General features: G+C 44.0%; 1 protein-coding gene across 3 annotated transcripts; it reads left to right on the forward strand.

The window, feature by feature from the left end:
- The first annotated feature begins 1,782 nt into the window (after positions 1 to 1,782).
- Cthrc1 (collagen triple helix repeat containing 1) lies at positions 1,783 to 10,207 on the forward strand. 3 transcript variants are annotated; one of them, XM_038343935.1, is made up of 4 exons: positions 1,783 to 1,941; positions 5,852 to 6,073; positions 7,990 to 8,206; positions 10,065 to 10,207. In XM_038343935.1, exons 1-4 carry the CDS (start codon positions 1,783 to 1,785, stop codon positions 10,205 to 10,207), a joined length of 741 nt encoding a protein of 246 aa, XP_038199863.1. The 3 variants fall into 3 exon arrangements, with proteins under 3 accessions (XP_038199863.1, XP_038199864.1, XP_038199865.1); XM_038343936.1 differs by having other exon boundaries at positions 10,071 to 10,207; XM_038343937.1 differs by lacking the exon at positions 5,852 to 6,073.
- The last annotated feature ends 8,587 nt before the right edge of the window (positions 10,208 to 18,794 follow it).

Here is an 18,794-nt window from a genome sequence, read left to right on the forward strand (position 1 = left end):
TTTTTGGGCATGGGACAGGAGGTTTTTTTAGCTTTAACATCTTCTTTGATCTACGTATCCATTTCTTCTATCATGTCTTCAATGTCTGAGATTCTCCCTTCCGTCTCTTGTATTCTGGTGGGTGACGCTTGCCTCCGTGGTTGCTGTCGAGTTTCTATATTTCTCATTTCCAGATTTTCCTCAGTTTGGGTTTTCTTTATTGATTCTATTTCCACTTACAAGTCTTGGATGATTTTATTCATTTCCTTTTTTACGGACCTCTATCAAATGCATAGAGGTTGTTTTGAAGTCTTCCACCTGTGCTTCAGCCATGTTGAAATATTTACAGTCTGCAGTGGTAGGGTTGCTTAGCTCTAGTGGAGACATAATTGCCTTGGCTGGTACTGTGTTTTTACGCTGTCATCTAGTCATTTGGAATTGGGAAGATTGTAATTCTAGATACTGATATCTGGTCTTGTCTTTGTGGATGGGTGTTTTGTTCCTCGGTTTTTTTGTTTGTTTGTTTGTTTTGTTTATTTGTTTGTTCTCTCTCTCTCTCTGGTTCTTAGGAGAATGTGGCAGTTGTGTGCTGCCTGTAGGAAAATCTTCAAAGGTCCTGACAGGAGTGGGCACTGGGGGTTCAGGTAAAATGTGCTTCTGAGTATTGGGAGCTGACACTTAGGGCTGGGGAGCATCTGGGGTGGTGGAGGGGCTTAACTAGAGGGAGTAAAGCAGAGAGCTCCCCCAGGATCTTGCCTCGGGAGCAGAGAGGGAAGAGGGTCACAGGAAAAGGACTGCCACAGAGCCAAGCATGAGACCGGGATTTGGACTTGGAGGAATGGAAGGAAAAGTGAAGATCAGCAGTTAGCTTCCTTGCTTCTCTGGCAGGAGGGGCCTGTGGGTTCCCAGGGAGCGCCTGTTGGAGCTGGGGGTGGGGGAGGGGAGCGGCAGGCAAGGCAAGAGCTGGGGAAGGGAGTTGAGGAGGGAAAGATCTGTAAGAGGTTGCTGCAGGAGCTCTGCTTCAGAGCGGGGGGGGGGGGGGGGGGGGAAGGACGGCCGGGTGAAGCTAGGGACGGGACCTGGAGGACTTGAGAGACAGGTGAAGATCCGCAGGTGGCCTACCTTCTCTCTGGCAGCGAGGGCCACTGAAACCACTGAATGTTGGTCATTGTCCAAGAGCCTCAGTTCTTCATTTATGAATGGAGAAGACAGGCAGCATCGTTCCCCCCCACAGGATTGCCAAGGGTCCGCGTGAACAAGGCTTTACACCTTGGCTCTTAGACCAGGATAGCTCTTGCACACACATTAGCAATCATTTGGGTCATAGGACTCTTAGAAGCTAATGCCCCCCAAATAAATGTCCTCTCCGTTCCTCCCTTATCCCTCCCCTCCTCTCTCCTCCCCTCTCCCTCGCCCCCCTCCAAAGCTTTGCTAGGAATAAAGGAACCCGAAGGTGATTCCTGGCCCAGATTTAAGACACTTGCCGTCTAGACTCCTGGACCAGATTTAAGACACGTGCTGTCTTGATTCCCTCTCATCTGTGGTTCTGGACCACAGTCACCGGGCAGCGAGGGTCCGGGAGGGCGGAGCTGCGGAGGAGGGGCGGGCTCGAGCCCGGGACCCTGGCCTATTGCAGTAAGCAAGCTCCGGGTGTCCAGGGGGCGGGAGGGAAGAAGGGAGGGCGGTGCTCAGTGAAAGGAGCATTGATGCTGCGGGCTGTCGAGCTGGGCCAGACAACCGACCAGAGCCGGGCTCCGGCGACCGCCCTACCTCCTGCTTGGCGCTTAGCAGCCACCTCACACCATGCACCCCCAAGAGCGCACCGCCTCCCCGCAGCTGCTGCTCGGCCTCTTTCTGGTGCTGCTGCTGCTGCTGCTGCAGTTGCCCTCCGAGTCCAACGCCTCCGAGAACCTCAAGGTGAAGCAAAAAGCGCAGATCCGACAGAGGGAGGTGGTAGACCTGGTGAGTCTGAGAGTAGGTCCTGACCTAGTGCTGGAGAGGACCCAGCCTCGCACGCCCTGAGAGGCCATCAAAACGGCTGTTGGTGGTGCTGACCGTAGGGGTGCGCGTAGGACAGCCCGTTAAGTATCTTAACTGGAGTGTCCAGCCTTGTCTGAGTCTGTGGGTGGGGAAGGATCTGGGACACGCCTGAAGCGGAGTCTTGAAACTCCAGGGGACCATAATGAGAGATCATCGGAGAGATGCGACGTGGGTTAGGTGAGATGTCCCAAGACTGTGTAGGCGCCCAGGAATTTCTGGCCTCAGGAGAGGCCACGCTTGAGAGAAGTGGGGGACGTTGTGGTTGCAACTGGAGTAGATTGAGCTACTTGGCTGATTTCAAAAGCAGGCCAGCTGATCGCCTGGGCCTGGGCCAAGGCTGTGCAACGTGTCCTTTGTTGGGACTGGTGGCCACGTCTCTCTGGAGGAGAGACAACCCCCACGAAACATGTGTTCAGCTCTTTGTAACTTGAAGATTATGAGTCACTTTGGGTCATCTTCCTGGGGAGTTATGAACGGCAATTTACTCCTCGACGGTCTTGAGCTCGGGCCAGGAATGGTTCCGAGGTTTTGAAGCTGGACGGGGGAAATGAAGGGTGCCAGGGAGAACCCTCCCAAGGACCCCTTTCGCCTGTCCTGTTTAAAGCAGAAGCGCAGTCGGGTCTTCAGCCTGTGGCTGCCAGACAGGAACACTGCAATCGCAATCGAGCTACAGAAAAAGAAAATGCCCCAAGCTCTTTCTGAGGGGCTAATCTGTGGGAAAGCCTATTTGCATAAAGCCTTTCCCTCTAAACTCTGAAAGTCAACAAACTCAGTTTTCTGCCCCATGCAAGAGCCAGCCAGCTACAGATCTGTAGTCCTTGGCACATCATAAACTCCAGGCCTTGAGCCAATCTATATGGTTGTCAGGCATTGCAATACGTAAGAAGACTGGGCATTTGGTGATTTTTTTTTTTTTTTTTTTTTTTTTTTTTAGATTTGACTTTCTTAAACTGACATTCTAGGCTAAGCTAATAAAGCAAGCTCCCTGATGACTAATTCTAAACGGGATTCAAAAGCGCTTGTGGGGGGGAGGGGAGAGGGGGATCTCTGCAGCTTCACACAGCGTTTTGTTTGTTTTTGTTTTTGTCGTTGTTTTCTGCTATGATATATAATTTTGTCCCACAAAAGCACACTGTGTTGGGGCTCCAGTTCTATTTTAAGTACCTAAATTGTTTTTTTTTAAAAAAACTGTGCCACATGAGCGTGGCTCATGTGCAGTTTTTATGCTATGAATGTGTAGTTAAGATACAGAAAAAAAGCACCTTTCCCCTTAAAGCTAACATTCTCCGCTCTAAGGATTTTACAGTACCTGTGGTTCCCCACAACTCTAACCCAACTTGGCAGAGCGTACTGTGCAGCCGGCCTCAGGTGCATCCTGTAGATTGGATTTGGTCTTGGTGACAGAAAAAGTCCACACAGTCATTAGGAAGGCTTCAACAGCGTGTATAAAGTAACCCCTTTGTACAGGCGCTGTCAAAGCCTCCCTTTCACGCGCCCGCGAAGTTCTGCCCCCTGGTGGCCAATATAAGAAACGGGGAGCGGGAGGGAATTTGAACTTCATTCACTGTTGTTGACTGACGTTCACAGAGGACTCTTAAATATCTATTGGGACTAGGGTTTTAAATTGGGAAAAGACAAAGTTCATTCCATGTAACATCTTGCCTGGGAGGAGTTTAAAAATCTGAAATATACTAGAGAAATTTACTAGGGTAATGTTAAAGTAAGAATTTATTTGGAATGCATTGCGTTTTGAAAGGTCTAATTAATGGCACCCTTGTTTCTGTGGGAACTAATTCGAGAGTAGGCACGGGAACTGGATGAAGGAAGCTCAAGTATCACTGTTGTAGGTCAGTGGTAGACCGCTTGCCTAACATGCATGAGACTACATTCAATCCCCATTATTGTAATACGGACATGTGCTCTCCCCCCCCCCATGTGTATGTATGTGTGCGTGTGCGTGTGTGTGTGTGTATGTGTGTAGGAGCAGTCTCATGTATCTCAGGCTAGTCTCAGATTTGCTGTGTTGGGAGAATCCTGAGCTCTGGCTTCTCCTGCCCCTGCCTCCCAAGTACAGGGATTACAGTGGTGTGCTACCAACCACTCACTTCAAGACAAGAATGCTTGATCATCCCCAGCTTATCCCCAGGCATTGGAATGCTGAGTAAATGGCCTGGTCTCACATATCTAAAAAGAGTGAGGCTAGTATTAAAATAAAAAGAAAACATGCCTAGAATGTATGCATTTAAATTTTAAAACATATACAAAACCAACAACAAAACAGAGAATTCTAGCTCTTACAGATGGTTTGGTAGATTATTACCTACCTGTTGAGGACAGGTAGTCACATGAAACTGGGCCACAGACTGCTATTTATGGGGACAGAAGGGGCTGGAAAAGTGCTACCCTAGTGCATATCTCTTTATATCACAGTAGGAGAAGCGGATGACAAGGGTATCCAACTTAGAGATAATGCAATACAAAATAATTATTAGCCAGGTGGTGGCGGCACTCGCCTTCAACCCCAGCACTCAGGAGGTAGAGGTGGGCAACTCTCTGTGAGTACAGGGCCAGCCTGGTCTACAGAGCGAGTTCCAGGACAGCCAGGGCTACACAGAGAAACTGTGCCCTGTTATAATTTAAAAAGTGGCCTGTGCCTGCGAGAGGAAAACAGAGAGATGAGACACAGAGAGAGGAGGCGGGCAGGTCCTGCCTTTTAAAGGGGACTTAGCTGGAGCAGGGCGACCATGTAACTGGTGACTTTGTAGGGCTCTGAGCAAGTCCGAGTACCGCCTGAGTGCTGGCAAGGTCATCCTGCCAGGTGACAGGTGACGGGCCAGCATAATGTCTGAACACTAACATGTCTTAAAAGAAAAAAAGGTATGATAATGTAAAAGTGCATTTATGGATAAATGCTTGATAAAATGTGGAATTATAAGGAACAAACACAGACTATCGGGGGCTGGAGAGATGGCTCAGCTGTGTGGGACCCAGGTTCAAGTCCCAGTACCCACATGGCAGCTCACAACTGCCTGTCATTCCAGTTCCAAGAGCTCTGATCCCTCCTCTAGCCGGCATAAGCCAGGCATGCTACCGTACTCATAAAATAGTAAGAACAAAATTTAAATTAAAAAAAGATCAAGCAACCTAGTTAAAATTATTTATAATCATACATAGAAAGAAAAAGGCATGGAAATATGTTTCCGATTTGTGTAAGTTTGTGCAGTAAAAACATATGAAGAAGTGATAATGTTTTCTAGATAACCTTAACTCCAGAGTAACTCAGAACATAGACAAGGTGGTTCAAAGGGGCTCTTGACAGACTCAAAATAAATGTAGCTGTGATCATCTGACCCTTCTATATTGTTTATTTACATCTTCATAAATGTATTTCCTGCTGGGTGTTAAGTAAAAAACAATAAGAAAAGGCAGCTCCGCCAGTGCAAGAAATCCAATTAGGTCAATCAAACCAAATCAAAATGCCCATTGTTTTATTAAGAATGACGCTCTCAGGGTGGCCGAGCGCCTGGCTGAGAGACAGGACAGCAGGGAGCCCATGCAAACCCCAAACCACGAGTTTCTCCGTTGGGAGTCCATTTAAATACCCTGTAGGACCTGGCATGCTGGGATTTGGAGTCCAGAGCAATGCAGCTCCCAGGCCAGGGGCTGGGATGGACGCCAGGGACTGGAGGCTACGCTCCCAACTTAACACTGGGAATCAGACCTTGAGCCTTGTGCTTGCTGGGCAAGAGCTCTGCCGCTGAACCACATCCTGCACCCCATACTGACTTTACATCTGACTGACTGTTGCTCTCCCCTTCCCCTCGTACTGCAGTACAACGGAATGTGCTTACAGGGACCAGCCGGAGTTCCAGGTCGCGACGGGAGCCCTGGGGCCAATGGCATCCCTGGGACACCCGGAATTCCAGGTCGGGATGGATTCAAAGGAGAAAAGGGGGAGTGCCTACGGGAAAGTTTTGAGGAGTCCTGGACCCCAAACTACAAGCAGTGCTCGTGGAGTTCTCTGAATTACGGCATCGATCTTGGGAAAATTGTGGTAAGCAAAGCTCAAATTATATGAAAGTTGAAGCAAAACGTAGGAGTTTTGTAAGTCAGCGTCATTTTTTTAAAAATTAAACCTAAAGAACTTTAAATAAAAAGATGCGGGATAATAATTTGTGATTTTTTTTTACTTAAAATTAATGAAGAGTTTAATAACATTTCAGCTAATTTCATAAAAGTATTTCTAAGACAGATAATCATTTTACTTAAAGCAAATGCAAAAAGAAAGCATAGAATTTTTCAGGTTAGGCAATAACCAACATTCTAATCTTACCATTACATAAATTTAAATTTAGTCTAACACATCCTGCTGTAGCTTCAGGCCTAAAAGTGGAAGACAGTGTTAGTCCCAGCATTCGAGAATGAGACCATTACCATAGTTTAAAGCCAAATGGGCTCCAGCCAGGTCCATAGCCAGGTTTCTGGGAAATGGCCCTAAATATCGGTTTGCACGGGCTTAAGAAGGAAAACTCATAATCCATTGCATTCCTGTCAGGTCCAATCAGGGGCAAGCATACATCCAGCACATGAAACTCCGCCCACAGTGATCAAGCTCGTCTGGTGCAGACAGGTCAAACAAACTTGTTTGGAGGAGTGAAAACAGGAGACTTGTTATCTCCCATAAACAACAGCCTCCAGCATTTCAGGAACTATCTGTCCTTGGGCAGGGAACTTGCAGCTCAGAGACATTTTTGTTTCATGGATCTCTGAGGATAGTAATTAAAACTTAAAATGTAACTTTGGCTCTCACAATAGTTTAAAGACTGGGATCCATGTTGTGGGAACTCCATTCGTCTTTATTCTCGTGCTCAGCTAGCCAGCTGTGGATTCCAGGTCCAGTTAACTGTGTCAGATGAGTTTCATCTTGTAGAGCTGGCTTTTAACCCAAGCAGAAAAGAGTTGGTTACGACTCTAACAACTGGCACCACTATCGCACCAGGGGGACCAGTGTTATCCCGGTTCACAGGGTGCACAGCTGGGTAAGACTTGATGACTCTTCTACCTTGGCAGCATGCATGGAACCTTCCAGCATGATGAAAGCTAGCCAGTAGGGGTGAAGTTTCCAGGTCAGTGCTGCCTTAGTTACCCATGTCCTATGGCTTAAGTCTGTGGTATCATCAGAGATAGGGAATATTAGTCATCCGTAAAGAAAAATGAAAGTATGAGATTCACAGGTGAATGGGTAGAGGTGGAAAATAGTCATTCTCAGTGAGGTCACCCAAACCCAGAAAGATACATACTGCATCTTCCCTCTCATGGATAGATGCTAGCCTTTTTGTTTGTTTGTTTTTCAAGACACAGTTTCTCTGATTGTTCTGGAACTTACTCTGGCCTCGAACCCAGAGATCCACATGCCTCTGCCTCCTGAGTGCTGGGATTAAAGGCATGCACCCCACTGCCAGGCCTGGATGCTAACTTTGGATCTTTAGATTAGCATATTTAAATTAGGGTATAATCATATAAGTTATAAAATTAGTAAGAAGTCTTGGGACTCAAAGGAAGTGAGATAGAATGCAGGGATTATGAAGGAGGAAAAGGGGATAACAGAACAGGAAGCGTTAAATGAGGTGGGGAATGGGAGGGCAGGAGAAGGGGGCTCTTTGAGGAAGGATAGCTAACACTAAAGACCTTTGGAAAAAAGTCATATGGAAACCTACTACTGGAGAATCTTCCTAAAATATTTACATATACATGTATAAAAGGAGCACAAATGGCCTAGACATCATAGACTATCAAATTAAAAAGCCCAGTACCAGAAACCTCTTTTTGAGTTGTTGGTCAGTGGAGTCTCATGGAACTCCCCCAAATCCCAGACTGTTGCTGTTGCTCTGGGTTAGCCTCTGTAACTTGATGGTCACGGTATCTTTTGAGTTAAAATGGAACATGTCCAGCTGTTTTTTTACTGTACAGGAGTGCACGTTCACGAAGATGCGCTCCAACAGCGCTCTGCGAGTCCTGTTCAGCGGCTCACTTCGGCTAAAGTGTAGAAACGCGTGCTGCCAGCGCTGGTATTTCACATTTAATGGAGCCGAGTGTTCAGGACCTCTTCCCATTGAAGCCATCATCTATCTAGATCAAGGAAGCCCTGAATTAAATTCAACAATCAATATCCACCGTACTTCTTCGGGTATGTATCACAGCGGCAGAGCGTGCCTCGATCTGCCTGCGGGGATGTCCGATTTCCACTAGCGTGCTGGGGAACTAGCCTGGGATAAGTAGACCTCTAGCAAGTTATAGCATGTGACTCTCCAGCCTGCCTTCCTGTGATCTTTTTCAAAGGGTACAGATGCTGGGGCGCCGTCCCTGGGCAACTGACTCAGGATCTCTACTGTAAGTCTCCAGCACCCGTGTCTTAAAAGCAAAATAAATAACAACAAAAAACCCTGGTTGTGGCAATGTGTCCCGAAGCTGAAAGTCAATGACAAATTAGAAATGACAAACACAGGCAGTGATTCTCTCGAGCGGTGGCTCTGGTTCTCAGCCGCGGCTACACAACAGGCTCACCCGGGAAGCTTAGAAAATGCCTGCGAGGGCGCCACTCCTCCAGGAAGATCGAACGGGGGTGGTGGTGGTGGGGGTGGTTGATTTGTTAAAGTCGGCATTTAGCCGACTCACCGTGAGACTGATACTAAGTCCACGCTTGTCTGGAGTCCTTTGGCTAGAGGGTTAAGTGGGCACGTTTCTAGACCATAAGGGGGCTCAGCTAAACTGCACCGACCTCCCTAGGGTGGAATCTGACAGGCACATGCGCACATACATCTCAGCCAGCAGGAAAGCTAAACAGCACCGCACGGCTTCCATGCCACGATTCATTGTCTGTAGGAACTGCCAACCCCACGTTTCTTTCTCACTTCATACAGACGTCCAAGGAAGCATGTCTCTCTGCTTGCTTTAGTGACCAACCATGAAATCTTTTTCAGTTCTGAGACAAGAACTTTGGTAAGGTGGACTGCAAGGTGTATGTCCACCGGTGAGAGCTAAGAGGACATGGGAGGATACAGCTTCAAAACAGAACAGAACAAAAAGCGGGGTTTCTTTTAGTTACAGGAACTCTGTAAAGGTCGGTGAGATGGTTTAGCCGTAGAAGGTGCTTATTCCTAAGACTGACGGCCTGAGTTAGGTCCCTGGGACCCATATGATTGAAGGAGAGGACCCGCTCCTGTGATAAGTGGTCCTCTGATCTCCATGTGTGCACTGTGGCACAGCTGTATCCACACCTACATACACACACCTACTGATGATGATGACAGACAGACAGACAGACAGACAGATGATAGATAGATAGATAGATAGATAGATAGATAGATAGATAGATGATGGATGGATAGATAGATGATAGATAGATAGATAGATTAGATAGATAGATGATATACAGATGATAGATGATAGATAAATAATTGGATGAATAGATGATAGGTGATTGATAGACATACATACATATGTATAATTTTTGCAAAAAAGAATGTGTAAAATAGATTCATAAATTGAATCACTGGCATAAGATTAAGCTAAGATTTCTTTCAACCATATAAAAGTCCTATCCTTGATTTGCATATCATCAGCTCTGCGGATCAGTGCTGAAAAGGGCTTTCTTTAAAAAGACCTGTATATCTTGATTTGGGCTCTGGTTCAGGTCTCTTCCAAAGTTGGGAAGTCTTGACAGTTGAAACTGCAGGCTTCCTGTATGACTTGGTAAATTGTTCTTTGGTTTTAAACCATCTTTGTCTATAACAAAACACATTCTGGTTAGATAGAGAACACTGCCCATTGAGGTAACAGCATAGTAATTAATGTGCCTGCCTTCAAAAATATTTATGTGCCGACTTCTTAAGAAAAAGAGACCTTTATTACGAAATCCCTATCAGGTACTAGAATCTTTAGTTAGCTTCCCATCAAACAGGATTATAATCTGATGTTCTACAGTAAGTGCGGAAGGGATGGTTCTGCTTTTGTTCTAAAGAGAATTGTGACGGCTCTGTTTGCAGTGGAAGGACTGTGTGAAGGCATCGGTGCTGGGCTGGTGGACGTGGCCATCTGGGTCGGCACCTGCTCTGACTACCCTAAAGGAGATGCTTCTACTGGGTGGAACTCCGTGTCTCGCATCATTATCGAAGAGCTGCCAAAATAAATCCTCTGAAGCTTCCGCTCCCTACCTCTTTTATTTTTAAAACCAAACCTTTGAAGGGTTCCTTTAAATGACGTTTGAGAATTCACTTTATGTACCCAGCTGAATGAAAATGCAAAGTTAAATATGTTTACAGGCCGAAGTGTGATCTCACATTTTAAAACTTAGCATTATCCATTTTACTTCAACCAAGGATGGTTTCGGGATTTTCTCTCAGTACTTTTTCATTCTGTCCTTTGAACCTTTATATTGGAATGTCACTGTGATCTTTAGTATTTCTTATTTCCTGCTGCCAACTTTTTAAAACACATAAAGGTTATGCCATTGTATGAGCTGTAAATGTTTAGAATTTATTTTGTATCTGTTTAGTAAAATGTTTCAAACAGCTTTAATATTCTTCTGTTTGCTTATTTATTTGTTTTGTGTAGCTCTGGCTGTCCTGAAAGTCGCACTGTAGATCAGGCTGGCCTTGAACTCAGAGCTCTGCCTGCCAATACTTTCCAAGTGTGAACCATGCCTGGCAACTTTAATATTTTTAAACTGAAGATTTTGCCACTGAAGTTGAATTTCTAGTACTTAATATATGAGAAGTGGAACATAAATCTAAACTTTAAGTATTCATTTAAGAGCTGAAATTGTAGCATATGTATAATAAATATGGTTCTGTATCTTGAGGGATATGAAGAAGACATAAGGGTGTTTATATGTCAGGAATATAACAGTATTTTAGAAATTTTATCTTACCGTATCAAAAAGTAAAAACACATGGCTCTGGCCTCAAACTACTTACAACTGGCAGAAAGGCTAAGACACACACAAGTGAGATTCTTGAAGGAGGCTGTAGAGTTCAAGGTGGAAGTAATTGCTTTGAATTAAGGTGATCAGAAGGCGTTCACCAAGTGTGAGGGAGATGAAGTTCAGGGCTTGAGTTGGAAGCCTCAGCAAGAACTCAAGTTTAACTTACTAAGAAGACCTAGGAACAATGGTCAGCTCAGTGCTGCTCAGACTGTGGTAGCTACAGTGGGAAGGTCCTGTAAGATATGAGTATCTTTAGCTCTTGGGCAGGAAATCTACAGTAGGATCCCAGAACGCCTTACTTGGGAAACAAGGCAACTGTGAGAAAGCAACGCAAATGAACCCAAGGATTCAGCCTGAATTGCTTCCTACTGGCAAGGATGGCGTGATCATCAATAAAGACAATGATTGCAATAGTTTGAAAACTATCAACTAAGACGATATAATAAAAATTCATTGTGGAAATTGTGAGATGCCAACAAATCAACTTGTATTCAAAACTGGGAATTAGAACCAAACACTTATTCTGTTTTCTTTATATGAATTATGTCTCTGAATAACCAAATCAGTTTTGAATGAAGGAATTACTCTCTTTTTTAAAAGTATATGTAGTCCAATGAGGTGACCCAGTGAGTAAAGGTGTTTGGCACCAAGCCTGATGGCATGGTCAATCCCAAGGTCTATACAGTGGAGGGTTTGTGTGCAGTACAACTACTGAAAGTTGTCCTTTGATCTCTGCACACCATGGCACAGGTGTGCATCTACACAAATGCGTACATGCACACACACAAAACAAGTAAATAAATATAATACAATTACACAAGGTCATATATTTAAAAGTATATATATGTATATGTACACACAGTTTATTTATTTTAATAGTATTGCATATTCATAGTTAACAAGTGAAGAAAGAATGCTAGCATTAGACAATCACCCTTTTCAGCCCATTTATGAATTAAGGGATTTTTAGTGCCGATTCATGGTTCATAACGTCTCCCCAAAGAGAGACAAGACTAAGTACCCCAAAAGAAAGTCATATAGCACCACCTAAGAAATAGTTTTAGCATCAGTCAAACCTGGATTCAACCTAGCATGCAGATATAACTATTTATTGGTGAAAAGACAGGGGATAAAAGATATATATAGATATAGCAATAGAGATAAAGGTATAATAAGAAAATACAGGCTATAGAAAACTTGAAAGATAATTTGATTTCTTCAACAAATTGCAAAAAAAATTAAAAAGAGGCATAAGATCATATCAGCCTATTGCCAGGTTTGTACACAGACACTTATTCAAGAAAATTACAAACACAGCACAAGGTTAAATTTTCTTAAGATAGTAAATATTGACAGTGGGTGTGATGTGTTATTTTAGTTATTCCTAAACAGAGCTTGGTCTTCAGAGCATTGAAACATTTAAGATAATGAATCCATGTGCGGTGGTTTGAATGAGGGATGTTCCCCCACATATATTTGGAAATCCACTTCCTGGCTGGTGGTACTGTTCAGGTAAGTTATAGAACTTCGAGGATGTGGAGCCTGGCTGGAGGAGGTATATCACTAGGAGTAGTCTCTAGAGCTTATAATTTTTTAAAAATATTTATTTATTTATTTTATTTTTTTTTCTGCTGAAAGCCATTTATTCCTCTGGTATACGTGAACAAGGTCACTGAGACACTTGCCTCTCTTAGAACAATGTAAAGAACAACAATCATATATGTTTTAAATCGGGGAGATCATAAACATTAGGACATAATCATCTTTTGATGCAGTAAGAAAATAAATAAATAAAAATTGAACACTGTAACCTGATGTTTGGTATTGACAAATCAAGTGTCAACTTCACATACGAAGGACAACGAAGTCTGGTTATATTTTTAAATGTTCAATATGGTGTATTGTAGTATATAAACATGAGATCTCGCCAGTTCAGTGTGACAGAAATGTGATAGATGTAACTTGTGCCATGGACCAGAAGGTCACTTCACCCCAGCTTCAAATTAATTACCATAGCAGCTTGATGGTGACTGGATCACATTCCTTTAAGCAAAAAAAAAAAAAAAAAAAAAAAAAAAAAAAAAAAAAAAGAAAGAAACACGTAATAGTCTAAAGGTCTTTAGCCCAAATACCGTGACATATTTATTTATTATGTATACATTATTCTGTCTGTGTGTATGTCTGCAGGTCAGAAGAGGGCACCAGACCTCATTACAGATGGTTGTGAGCCACCATGTGGTTGCCGGGAATTGAACTCAGAACCTTTGGAAGAGCAGGCAATGCTCTTAACCACTGAGCCACCTCTCCAGTCCCCTAGAGCTTATAATTTCAATCCAGTTCCAGTTTTCTGGAAGGAAGGGATGGTCAGTAGTATGAAATACTGCACAGATGTTGATTAAGGCTTTGAACCAGTGCCGTGGTACAGCAGCAGGCGTCTCCGCTCCCAGCTTCACCTCCATTGATATCACATCACCACCTGAAACAGATCGTGATCTGAAATGAGCACCACCAAACATCTGGACTCCCTTATTCTTGTCCTTCCACCGTGGGTGACTGACCTGGTATCTCCCTATCACAGCCCAGACACTAGCCTCCCTCATTTATACAGAACTCCTGGAAATACACAAAATAAAAGCCCACCAGAATATGAGTGAAGAACATTAGTGTTCACAGACTTGTGTGTACCAGAGAGGGAGATAACTAACTCCCGCCAAGACAGGCACCCCCAATTTCACTGGAATTCCCAACAGGTTATTACTGTGAGTTACGCTGGTATATACTGAAGGAGCTCTAGCCAGCCTGAGTATGGCAGGAATGGCTCTGGCAGGCCTTGCCCTTCTCCCCCATTTTCTCTGCCTTGATAAAAACCGCCAGATTACACCCCTAAAGCTAACCACCATGGTCCATTCTCTTATTTGGCCACTTCCTCCACCTGAGGCTGACTGCCAAGGTCCAGTTATCAAAATGTTGAAGTCCAGCAACCAAAATCCCCCTTTGACTCACCCAATTAACATGCCCAATTACAATGAAACACCTTACCCTAGTACGGGGTTTCCCCTTTTACCGTTATACACCACCATTTGCCGATGGGCCACATGTGTCTCCTCTTTATCCAGAGGCAGTTCTTTGTCTCTCTGGGTCAAACATCCCCTTCCCCTCTCCCTTGCTCCCTTTCCCTTCTCCCTCATCCTCTATCCCCTGCCTTTGTCTCTTATTCCCTGTCCTTTGTCCCTTTAGGACAAATCAATTTCTTTTGTGCTGGGTCTTGGGACATCTTGGGCCAATCCATGTCCCTTCATGTATTCTCCAAGAGGGAAAGACACCTGGGCTGTTGGAAAGACATCCTGCCATCATTAAGAAAACAACTTAGCTGGGAAATACACTTGAACGCATTGGCACAGGAGACCACTTCCTAAACATAACCCCAGCAGCACAGACACTGAGAGAAACAATTAATAAATGGGACCTCCTGAAACTGAAAAGCTTCTGTAAAACAAAGGACACAGTCAACAAGACAAAACGGCAGCCTACAGAATGGGAAAAGATCTTCACGAACCCCACATCAGACAGAGGGCTGATCTCTACAATATACAAAGAACTCAAGAAATTGGTCACCAAAAGAACACATAATCCAATTAAAAAAAAATGGAGTACAGACCTAAACAGAGAACTCTCAACAGAGGAATCTAAAATAGCTGAAATGTCTTTCACACTTAAGGAAATGTTCAACATCCTTAGTCATCAGAGAAATGCAAATCAAAACAACTCTGAGATTCCATCTTACACCTGTAAGAATGGCCAAGATCAAAAACACTGATGATAATTTATGCTGGAGAGGTTGTGGGGAAAAGGGAACACTTCTGCATTGCTGGTGGGAATGCAAGTTGGTACAACCCCTTTGGATTTCAGTGTGATGATTTCTCAGAAAATTAGGAAACAACCTTCCTCAAGATTCAGTAATACCACTAAATATACTTGGGGTATATATCCAAAGGATGCTCAATTGTGCCAAAAGAACATGTGCTCAACTATGTTCATAGCAGCTTTGTTTGTCATAGCCAGACCCGAAAATAACCTAAATGCCCTTGACCAAATAATGGATACGGAAAATGTGGTACATTTATACAATGGAGTATTACACAGCAGAAAAAATAACAACATCTTGAATTTTGTAGGAAAATGAATGGAGCTAGAAAACACTATTTTAAGTGAGGTAACCCAGTCACAGAAAGACAATTATCACATGTACTCACTGATAGGTGGTTTTTAAACATAAAGCAAAAAAAAAAAAATCCAGCCTACAAACCACAATCCTAGAGAACTTAGACAACAATGAGGACACTAAGAGAGACTTACATAGATCTAATCTACATTAGCTAGTAGAAAGTATAAAAGGACAAGATCTCCTGAGTAAATTGGGAGCATGGGGACCTTGGAGGAAGGTTGAAGGAGGGAGGGGAGAAGCAGGGAGGGGAGCAGAGAAAAATGTAGAGCTCAATCAAAAATCAATTTAAAAAAAGAACAAACATATCAACCCACCACTTGGAGCTATTTTTAGGTTTTAAAGACATATGTAACATTTGAATGGGATTCTTTAACCCAAGTATACAGTCACCCCTACAGTTGCCAGTTTTGAAGAACCAGGCCTGATGGCTCTGAAGCAAATTCAGGCAGCAACAGAAGCAACACTCCATCTGGTACTTTTGGTCCAGCAGATCCAGTAGCTGCGAGTGTTTGTGGCAAACAGAAATGTTCACTGGCAATTTTAGCAAACATGAGTGAGAGAATCAAAGACAGGATATATAGGGTTTGAAGGAAAGCAATTCTTATTTATTTATTTTGGGGGTGAGTGCAGGGTTTCTCTGTAGCTTTGAAGTCTGTCCTGGAACTCTCTTTGTAGACCAGGCTGGCCTTGAACTCACAGAGATCCACTTGTCTCTGCCTCCTGACTGCTGCGATTAAAGGTGTGCACCACTCTGTATCCTGTCAACCATGTTTTAAATAAATGCTGATTGGCCAGGCAGGAAGTATAGGTGGAACAACCTGACAGGAAGTAAAGGTGGGACAATGAGAACAGGAGAATGCTGGGAAGGAGGAAACCCATTCCTTCCCAGTTCTGCCCAGACATCGAAGAAGCTGGATGTGACCTGCTTCGCTGAAAAAGGTACTGAGCCATGTGGCTAACATAGATAAGAATAATGAGCTATATAAGTTATAAGAGCTAATATGAAGCCTGAGCTAATGGGCCAATCAGTTTTATCATTAATATAGATTTCTGTGTATTTTCTTTGGGACTTAATGACTGTGGGAACCGGGCAGGACAGAAACCCCAACAAAGCAGGTCCTTCATGTTACACACCACCACTGCCCGGCTTGAAGACGGCTATTTTCTAAAGGAGCATCTGGCTTACTATAGTCAGTGGGCCCTGGTAGAAGCATCAGGTGACCTACGTGGCATGAGTTTCCCACTATGGCGTCAGTGTGGACACGTCTCTTTGGGAAAGCAATCAAACAAGGGTTAAGAGACGGAGCGTGGGAGCTGCTGGGAGCAGAGCACGAAGGTCATTTTGCCCACAGATCTCCGGAGAAACCAGAAATGTTAAGCAGCAGGATTTCTTTTTAGTGGGAAAGACGAAAAACCTGTTCTCCCGTCCAGAAAGTTGAGAATTAAAAGTGATTAACAGCCTGGTGATCTGTGTCATCTGTTGGGCCAGGTCATAACAAACTCCCACAGCCAGGACCGGAGGTGGCTAACCGCCCAAATCACCTCTGTGCTATCTGTATGATGGAGACCAGGACAGACCTTTAGGTCCTTAAGCTAGTACTGGTAGCCCATCTCTAGAATGCATTTTCTTGGAGGTGACATGTGCCCTGAATTGAGTTTCAATGTAATTATGCTTCTTTGAACACAGGGGATTGTATTACACCAGGAAACTTTTTCAAATTGTACTGGGTTTAGATACTTTAGGGGAAAAAAAAAACAAAAAACACCAACACCTGTCATTGGACTCCCTGAAGTCTGATACAGGTTGACAAAGTCAATCTGCACTGGGTTTTCATTCTTATCTCATGTGGGGTTTGCTTCTTTTATGACACCTGCAGGGACTCTCACAGGAAGTCCAGAGGCACAAATAAGATGCATGAGCAGATATCATGACTATAATCATCGATGTGCACAGATATCATGACTATAATCATTGATGTGCACAGATATCATGACTATAATGGTCGATGTGCATGCAGATATGACTATAATAGTCAATGTGCATGCAGATATTATGACTATAATCAATGTGCACGCAGACATCATGACTATAATCAATGTGTACGCAGATTTCATGACTATAATCATCGATGTGCATGCAAACAGGCTCTGCGGATCAGGGCCCAGCTCTAGCTCAGGAAAGGCTGGTGCACCTAAGTCACACGGCTGAGTGCAGGGAGACCGTAGGTTCCCGTAAGAAATTCTGCAAGCAGGAAGGGAAACGGAAGCTAATAATAGGTGTGCACTCATTACGGGCACCCACCATCTGCTTTCTGTTTAATCCCTCAGAAATATAAGACTTGGAGTAATCCAAGACCTTGCCTAGTTTCTACATGTTACCCAACACATTTCAGAGCACAGCACAAAGGTCAAGCAAATCATTTACTTCCATGCCATTTTGCAAGTGCTTGACTTTGCTGACAAAGTGAATAAATATTTTTATCTTCAGGATTTTATTTTCCATTTAAAATAGAAATATTCAGCCAGATGGTGATGGCACATGCCTTTAATCCCAGCACTTGGAAGGCAGAGGCAGGCATATCTCAGTGAGTACCAGGCCAGCCTGGTATAGAATGAGTTCCAGGACAGCCAGGACTGTTACACAGAGAAACCCTGTCTTGAAAAACCAAGAGAATAGAAATATTCTGAGAAAGGGAAAGGGAGGAGAGGGAGGAAGTGAAAGAGAATGAGAATAGAGATAGTCCTTGCCCAGTACCCAAGAAAAACTGATGACTCCTGAGCTCAGACATACTCTTTAGTTGGCATTTTTTGATACGGTGGAAACAAAGGTACTTAAATGATCAGGTCCTGAAAGTATATTCTCAAGTAGAATAGCCTTTCACAAGGCAAGGCGGCCATCAATGGGTCCCATTCTCTGGTACAGACATCTCAACTATTGGCTGTGTGTTGGCTGTGCCTTTATCTTGAAAAGCACCCCCCCCACCCCATCAAGCTCTGGTTTTTCCCTTTGCCAACCTCCCCAACTTCCACCTTCTCCTAGCCTGTTATGTTTCAAACTATAGTTCTTCCTTTATCTGCTGAACTCCAAGAAATAGCAACACTCCCTCAGCTGCGTGCAATGCATCTTCAGGGTCTATAATTCTCTAACACAAAGTTATCAGTGGTATCAACTTTCATCCTGCTGAAATATTTTTAGGGTTAAGGACACTCTGGGCTGGACACCCTGTGGTCCAATCCATCCCTTATAATGCTCTGTAATGGCAGACTAAGGTTGTACTATCTATTCCTCTCTATGTAGATCAGGTTAGCCTCAAACTCAGATTTCTGAATGCTGGATTGAAGGTGTGTGCCACCAGGCCCAGCTTTCCGTTACAGGTTCCTTAGAGCACTCCCTCCTCCAGGTCACTAAGTGCCTCCCCCTCGGGAATCACAGGACTGATCTTAGGACACTCCCTCCTCCAGGTCACTAAGTACCTCCCCCTTGGGAATCACAGGACTGATCTTAGAGCACTCCCTCCTCCAGGTCACTAAGTACCTCCCCTTTGGGAATCACAGGACTGATCTAAC

Source organism: Arvicola amphibius, chromosome 9 (assembly GCF_903992535.2).
Source record: "Arvicola amphibius chromosome 9, mArvAmp1.2, whole genome shotgun sequence".
Classification (NCBI taxonomy): Eukaryota; Metazoa; Chordata; class Mammalia; order Rodentia; family Cricetidae; genus Arvicola; species Arvicola amphibius.